At 49.9% G+C, this 8,111-nt stretch overlaps 1 protein-coding gene across 2 annotated transcripts; it reads right to left on the bottom strand.

The window, feature by feature from the left end:
• Positions 1 to 552: 552 nt before the first annotated feature.
• On the bottom strand, positions 553 to 7,648 carry P2RX4 (purinergic receptor P2X 4). Of its 2 annotated transcripts, XM_058036889.1 has the most exons (12): positions 7,480 to 7,648; positions 6,821 to 6,968; positions 5,364 to 5,435; positions 5,197 to 5,269; positions 4,632 to 4,728; positions 4,393 to 4,473; positions 4,165 to 4,306; positions 3,692 to 3,828; positions 2,279 to 2,372; positions 2,115 to 2,180; positions 1,929 to 2,024; positions 553 to 1,223 (listed from the first exon to the last, which is right to left on the bottom strand). In XM_058036889.1, exons 1-12 carry the CDS (start codon positions 7,608 to 7,610, stop codon positions 1,191 to 1,193), a joined length of 1,170 nt encoding a protein of 389 aa, XP_057892872.1. In that variant the 5' UTR covers positions 7,611 to 7,648; the 3' UTR covers positions 553 to 1,190. The 2 variants fall into 2 exon arrangements, with proteins under 2 accessions (XP_057892872.1, XP_057892871.1); XM_058036888.1 differs by lacking the exon at positions 553 to 1,223 and having other exon boundaries at positions 1,792 to 2,024.
• Between the last annotated feature and the right edge of the window lie 463 nt (positions 7,649 to 8,111).

Raw genomic sequence — 8,111 nt, 5'->3', positions numbered from 1 at the left:
CAGCTGCAGCAGGCACATAAAGAATAAAACAAAATGGTAATGCTGTGGTTTACCCACTGTGCTGCTGGAGAAAGGCAGCCAGGATGCTGGGGGTTTGGAATAGATCCTAGGGCTCAGTAACACCAGAAAAGGTTCAGAGAAAGGGAGGACCTGGACTTTGTGAGTCAATGTGATCACTAGAGGTGCTCAAAGCCAAGTGAATATAAAAGCCAACAAATCCCCTTCAATCAAATTGTGTAAACTGTTAAATGCAGCAGCCCAGACACACAGTTGGTGTTGCAAGCAGTTGGTACCAGTAGTCAGATAAAGACCCTAAGATCTTGGGCTCTGACTTACAAGTCTTTTCCCTTGGAGAGGGTTTAAGGCAACAGACATGGACAAGGTGTCAGGAGAATCAGGCAGAGCAGCTGTAGTTGCAGCAGCACTTCTGCTGAGAGAATAAAGAGGCAAAACCCACAGAGCCCTGGCTTTGATAGCCCTCCACTAACACTTGGTATGTGGGGAAAAATGAACAATCAAAACCCAGCCTGCAGAACTTCAAGAGGGCTGAGGGAAGGTAGTATTTTATTAAAGTAAATTTTAAAGTAATAGCATAAAAATTAGACAAAACAGAAGAAAAGTTCTGTAACCAGTAAGCCATTTATCACAGCACAATGGAACCAGACTCTGCTTCATCTTGGTCCGTGGCCACTGGTGCTTGAAGACCCCAGTGAAATAGTAGGTACTGGCTCAGCTAATGTTCACAATCCTTCAGGGAAAGAAAAGTGACAACAGCAAGGAGCTGCTGCCCCAAGGTTAGGCACCTCATGGAAGTGGCAATGATCAATCTAAGGAAGAATCTGTGCCTTTTGTCCTGTGCCCTCTGCTATCAGTGAGCTCAGGGACAGAAGGACTGGCAGAATGATGATGCCAGAGCTGTCTCTGTCCCAGGCTCAGCCAGTGCAGAGGTCTGGCATAAAGTACAGTTTTCCCTCTGTGTTTAGTGCAAATAATCTGGAAAGACAGCAGACAAGGAGCAGACCCAGTTCTTCTCCCTGGGACTGGCTCCCAAGTAGTTAAGAGTAGTGAAGATTGTCCCTTTCTCAGTTTGGTTCCCCACTTCCAGCAGGGAGGGGGTGGTCTCATGGCAAGGTCAAGAAATGTTCCCAGCAGCGGTTGAGAGCAGCAGTTGGTCCTGCAGCACCAGGAGCTCAGGAGTCTGTTCCATATGTCTCACCAACTCCCTGCAAGGATCAGAGATTACAGTTCTCTGCCAGAAGCTCTTCTTTCTTCCCCTTCCAATCACATAAAATCCTTTGCCCAGGAAAGCTACTTCCTGTTACTCAGACTTTACTCTTCCAGTGGCACGAGGTGTTTTGATTGAGAAATTTGCCCTTTGCAGCCACAATTCCCACCAAGCACACGGCTGTAGGGCTGAGCTCTGTCCTCAGCACCAGTCAAGCAACCAACTAAAGCCTACTGACCAAAGAGATCATTTGATCCCTGGAGGGAGCTGTAACTGTGGCTCTCAGCACACTGGTCTCAGAAAATACCAACCCATTGAATGATTTTTCTCACAACTGCAGGAACCCCAAAAGCCAAGAAAGAATGATTTGATGGGAATAGGGCTGTTCCCTACAGCTCTTAGAAGAAAAATGCCAATGACTGCAACCCAAAAAGGAGGTGCAGTAGGAGCATGACAAGTTCTTGAACATATATTTTCCTCTCCAAGACTGGTTACCCAGGAAACATGACAATATTTGTTTCTAATGCTCTTCCCTGCAGCAGCTTTGAGTTAAAAATTAGCTTCTCTGATGAAGACAAAGTTTCCCTAGAACTGTGGTTCCAAATCCCCATTTGATGTGGACTTTCTACATACTGTTTCAGAATCTCTGTGGAGTCAGAGGAGGAAGCAATTCTGCCTTTCCCCTGCCTTCATTGATGCTTACCAGTTCATAATCCTCCACATATTTGTACTTCTTCTCCCGATAGAAGTATCTCTTCTTCATGCAATACAGAACAACAATGTCACACAGCACTGTTGCCTAGTGGAGATTTAAAGAGTTTAAGACAGGGATCCTCAGAACTGAGGCACTAATCCAGAACAGAGTCCAAGTGCAGACAGTGTCACTTACCACTCCAAACAGCGCTAAGCCAGAGCCAATGTTAATCATGGTAGGAATGACATCAAATTTTCCTGCCTAGAAGACAGTTACAAGCCTGAGCATGCTTTTCAGCATCTCTGAAAGTTCTGAAAGTTCTCAGTTCACTACAAGACCTCCAGGAACTGTCACCCTACCTTTCCAAACACTATGATATCAAAGCGGATGCCATAAGCTTTGACAAGTGTCCGTGATTCAGTGCCATCACTATTCCTGTAGTATTTTGCAAACCTGCAGAAAAGATAGGTCAGAGCTTAACTGGAAATTCTGAGGTTGCTTATGTGATCATGCAACATCCAGGTGTGTTCCCCATCCCAAGAGGATGGGCTGAACATTGGTACTTCCAGATACAAGCCTGAGTGATGGAGATTTCATGCTGGCAAGCTCGTATAGGAGAAAAACCCAAAGCAGGTGAATTCAAGACAACAGTGAGCACCGTAAAATGAGGAAACTTGTAAGGCATAGCAAGGGGAGAAAGCAGCTTTAGCAGGGGAGCAGAAGGACTAACAGGAAGAAAGCTACACGAGAGAGGCAGGCAGGGGCTGCAGGGGACCAGGCAGCCACGAGAGGGCAGGGCCGGGAGCACCGCGCGGCTCGGCCCGGCACGCAAAGGCTGCTCCGCGTTCCACACTGGGTGACAAACCACAAGGAAAAGGGATGAGAACAAATAAGTGAGATCAGACTTACTCTGCCACGTGGTTGACTAAGCCAGGAGGAAGCAGAGAAGAGGGTGGAAGAGAAAAGGAAGGAATGGTAAGGGGCTGTACCAGAGTCTGGAATTAGCAAGAGCATTTCAGATCCAGCTGTGATATCCTCCAGACGGTCCAGACACCCCAATATGTGCCAGCCTGGCACCTCCCAAACACACATTTGTGCTCTGCACAGCTCCTCAGCAAATTCATCCAAGTTCTACCCAAAGATCCTCTGTCCTAAGTGAGATTTTGTGATTCTACAAGTAACAGCCCTGAGCTGTGTTTCCTCACGAGCAGGAATCTTGCAAGGACCTTGGCAAGGTGGCTAATCATTATTTAATATTACAGTCTGAGTCTGGATGCAACCAGCTGCCAGTTCTGTGCTGGTGTTTTACTGGAAGTGCTGGACTTAGCTGTACTGGCCAGAATGTGGATGTGGTGGTGTATGCCAGGATACTCCTGGTGCAGATATGGTCTTCAGCTGACAGACACTTTTACAGGTGAGTTTTTCCCCCAGGCAGAGTGAAGGACATGCTTCAGTCTCCCAACCCCACCTCAGTCCCCTCAAATTCTGCCATATCAGCACACCCTGAGACAGTCAGTTGTCCCATTGCCATCCCATTTATCAAACAGCCACCAAAAAGCTGATGGAAACATGACTTGGGCACTCTGACACCATCAGTGGAGCTTCAATGACCTCCCCCCTCTGCTGTGGTTTGCACACAGTGAGGATCCCACCTGCTCTGTTGTCTTACAGCATCAAAAACGCTCTCCAAGCACCACTGAAAGCCCCAAACTCCCACAAGTGCCAGTGGCAGATGGAGCTGAGGCACCAGGTGCCCTCCACAGCCACATTACCTGAAGTTGTAGCCGGGTGAGACGGTGTGGGCAGAGTCCTTGTTGTCGAGGCGCCGGAAGGAATATTTTGGCACACAGTGGGAAGCGGCTCTGTCCAGGTTGCAGTCCCAGTTGATCTGCAGTGCCATCACTCCACCCTGCCAAGTGGAGGAGAGGAGGTGATGGGAAGCCCAAGGTGCACAGCCAGCCCAGCACCAGGCCCTCTGCTGACCAGGACCTGATTTACTGGCTCTAATCCCAGGCTCAGTCCAATACCCTTTTCTGCTGCTACAGAACCTTGCACATAACCCCACCCAAACAAAGCAAGGCCAATTACTGGTTAAGTAGAATGCACTCCAGTCCCTCTGGCCAGAGCACTCTCCATCCTGCAGCTCATCTGTGCTCTGTGGCTCATGGCATGAGGCAGAGGAGACAATCCCCCACCACTCCTTTTTAAAAACAGCTGAAGCCCAAGAGAAGGATCTGCCAAATACCTCCACAGCCATTTCCTGGAAGTCCTGCCCTGCAGCTTCAACTATTTTCCCTAAACGGAAGATGGGGCAGAAGGGATCAGTCTGGGCATCATAGACGCAGTTCTTGAGGTAGGTGGAGTTGATAGTGGGGAGGATGTTTCGCCTACAGGAGAAGAGAAAGAGAAGAGTTGTTGCATCCCCTTTACTGCCCAGGAGACCAGACAGTGTGATCACCCTCTCCCTATTTACTTGCTGAAGTTGAACTTCCGGTACCAAATGTTGTTCTTCACCAGAAGGGTGAAGTTCTCAGCTTCTCGCAGGAACGCTGGCCTACAAAACGAAAGGAAATATAAACAGGACTCTGCAGAGTTCTTGGTGCTCATCTCTTCAGCTTTTCCCAAGAGCACGTCAGTGGCAGAAGCATCAGCTGTGTACCAGGAGCCTGCTCTCAGGAGGGGCACCGTGGAGTAGGAAGACAGAGCACTCACTTGGGTATGTGATAGTCATCCTCCACAGGGCACCACGCAAAGACTTCACAGGTCTTGATGCTGCTGTTGTACGGAACACACTCCCCAGTCTGGATGCCTGGAAAGACGTGCATGGAGGTATTACTGAGCAAAACCAGGCAGTATTTGACCTGTGACACTCCATATGGTGAAAGCAATTTTCCCAGAGGTGAAGTGCCACTACCAAACCCCACATTATCTTCCATTGCAAGTGTCATTTCAGAGAAAGAAGTATTAGGTGCTTTTCCTGAGTCAAATCTTCATCCATGTGAAATACTGCTTCAGGGACTGAAGGCCATGAAAAAGCTTCACACTTTGCTAACTCACCAAAGCCCACATCTACTCAACATCCACCCAACACAGTCTAAGTTCATTTGGTCTAAGTCCACCAGAAGAAAAATCTGAGCTTCTGCTTCAGTTCTCTTACATGTGAGAGAAAGAGAACAAGGAGACTGAAGTGAAATGGTGCTTCCTTCACAGCAGGGAAGGCACAGCACAGAGGCACCACAGCCCAGACTGAAAGGAGCTTTTGCAGCAGGTTTCTTACCACTGCTGTGGGTGCTGACATATCCTGGAACACAGTTGTTCTTCACCTCGCACTTTGTTTGATCGTCTGGGAGCTGGAGAGGAACAATAGTTACAGAAAACTCTGAGAACCCTCTCCCCCACACTCCCACCCACACAAGGCAGGATTAAAGCAGATTCTGCACCTACCTCCGGGCAGTGGCCTTGGCTCTGGTTCAGTGTGAGGATCACATTGGTCATGACAAACACAGTGTTCTCACCCTGAGCATGCAAAACAAGAAGGAAACTTAGGAGTGACAGTCTGCAAAGAGCATCCAAGGCACTGCAGCAAACATCTTTGTTGTCAGAGCCCAGGTGGCCCAGCAGAGGGGACTTGCCCTGGACACTGCTGGTACAGTGCTAAAGCAGCAGAATCCTATGTGTATCGCCTGGTGCTGCTGTGTTTAGCCACAGGAAGGACTGTGGGACTGGCAGCTCCTTCTGTCCTCCCACTCGGCCCAAAGTTCCTCATTCACATTACAAAAACAGCTCACACAGCTCCTCAGGGGAGTTGTGAGGCAGGTGCAGAAATAGAGCTCCAGCTGCAAGTCAGAGCCAACTCCCACTCTTTCTTTTTGCAATCTACCAGTCAGGAATTTGCCCGGTCCTGTTCCTTCAGGAAGCACTATTTTCATTACTTCACTTTCACTACTTTCACATCTGTATGACTCCACATCTGTCATCTGCTTCCGCTCCGCTGATACGCAAATATGACCACTCAGCCAAAATCTGGCTAAATCTGTCCTTTTTTCTGCACCACATGTCATGCACACAGAGGGAGCCATGACCACTTGGCTGTGCCTGCCCAGCCCGAAGGCCACCACAAGTGGCCCACACAGCACAGATTCCCAGAGATACAGGCAATCAGTAACTACAGCAATGCTTCCTGCTCAGTTCTGCATCAGGTGACCTGCAGGCTGTTCCTGTGGCTTCTGCCAACAACTTAACTTGGGGCTGTTTGCTTTAGAAAGAATTAAGAAAGATGACAGGTCGTTATTGTTGCAGATTCTTCATGATGCCAGCAAAGTCCTCCTCTGGCAGGACCCGTGCTGTTGCAAGTCTTTGTGGGCACCATGGACAGTGGGATCAGTGCACCCTCAGAGAAGGGAAGGCTCAAGAAGAACTTAGAGCCCATTTGAGTACCCAAAGAGGGCTTATAAAAAGGAGGGAGGGGGACTTTTTACACAGTCAGATAGTATAGGGGGAACAGTTTTAAACTAAACCAGAAGAGATTTAGATTAGATATTAGGAATTCTTCCTTGTGAGAGTGGAGAGGCCCTGGCACAGGTTGTGAGAAGCTGTGGCAACCCCTGGATTCCTGGAAGTGTTCAAGGCCAGGTTGGGCAGGGCTTGGAGTAATGTGGGATAGCGGCCCTGCCCACATCAGAAGAGTGGAACAAGATTATCTTGGTTGCTTCCAAACCCAAACCATTCTACAATTCTACACAAGCACACACATAGACACTTTTCTTGTAATAAGCTTCCCCAGGGCACGTGCTCAGCATGATCTGCAACAAAGCAAAGCTGCTCCAGCTCTCAACGGACTTTGGCAAAGCAATAGCTGCTTGTTAGAAAACCCTCTTTCTGCATGTGAAAGTGGTTAATACCTGAGGAGGGATGACATAATCAGCTACATCCCAGATCCTGGCCCCCAGGGTGGATGTGTTTGTCAGTGTTACACCCTTGACCTTCGTGGTTACAGAACTGACCACAGAGTCTGTTTCCTGGTAACCCTTTTCCCACAGAAAAACCCACCTGAAAGAGAAGGATTGCAAGAAACAATAAATAAACACCGTTAATAAGTTCAGGTTGGAATTTCTCCTTTTTCCATATTACCTGAAAGGGCCATTCCAGACAGTTTCACAACTTTTACTTACAAGAAGGTCACAAGACCGGCAATCTCCTGTCTGATTTGGGGGGTGATATTTTTTACTTTCAGACTGATTTGCAAGGTCTAATTTACTTTTGACAATCACCTCCTGAGATAGTCCCACTCCTGAGGGGCCCTTGGGCCATTCGCTTAAAAGTTGGACCTAATCCTTGTGGGGACCTTTCCAACTCGGAATATTCTGTTATTCTGGCCACAATCGCAATTAAGGCCGCTCGGTGAGCTCCGGGCTCCCCTCAGCCCGCGCTGCCCTCACAGGACCGGTCCCTGAGGGTCCCTGAGGGAGGGGCGGCTCCCGCCTCAGCCGCGGGGCTCCCAGCGCGGAGCCGCCCGCTGCCCCTCAGGGCGGCCCGGACCCCGCCGCCTCCGCCCGCTCACCCGATCACATAGGCGAGGATGCCGAGCTGCACGGCGCGGTTGATGAGCCCCACTTTGCGGCTCCGGATCAGCACGATGCGCGGGGTGTCGTACTCGAAGAGGAAGCTGTGGAGAGCCCCGCACAGCGCCATGGCGGCGGCCGGGACGGGAAGGCGGCCGGGACGGAGCCGTCCCGGGCCGGGCCGCGGCTGCCGCAGCCCCACAGCGCCCCGAGCCGCCCGCCGGGCGCTCCCGCAGCCCCGGGGCCCGGAGCAAACTGCCCGAGGCCAGCGGAGGCAGCGGCAGCCGTGGACTTTACACGGCTGTTTTCACAGAATCACAGAACCCATTAGTTGGAAAATCCCTCTGAGATCATCGAGGCCGGCCTGTGACGGAACACCACGTTGTCAAATAGAGCAGAGCACCGAGCGCCACGCCACTCTTTACTTAAACGCTTCCAGGCTCGGTGACTCCAACACCTCCCTGGGCAGCACGTTGCAATATTTAATCACTTTCTGGGAATAAATTCTTCCTAATTCTTCCTAATGTCCAACCTAAACCTACCCTGGCACAGCTTAAATTACTGCAAGGACCAAGCAACTGCCTCCAAAAGAGAGCAGAGCATAATCAAGACTGTCCCCTTTCCCTCCACA

Source organism: Melospiza georgiana, chromosome 18, assembly GCF_028018845.1.
Source record: "Melospiza georgiana isolate bMelGeo1 chromosome 18, bMelGeo1.pri, whole genome shotgun sequence".
Lineage (NCBI taxonomy): Eukaryota > Metazoa > Chordata > Aves > Passeriformes > Passerellidae > Melospiza > Melospiza georgiana.
The sequence above is the reverse complement of the archived record's forward strand: the minus strand, read 5'-3'. Positions and strand labels throughout refer to the sequence as shown.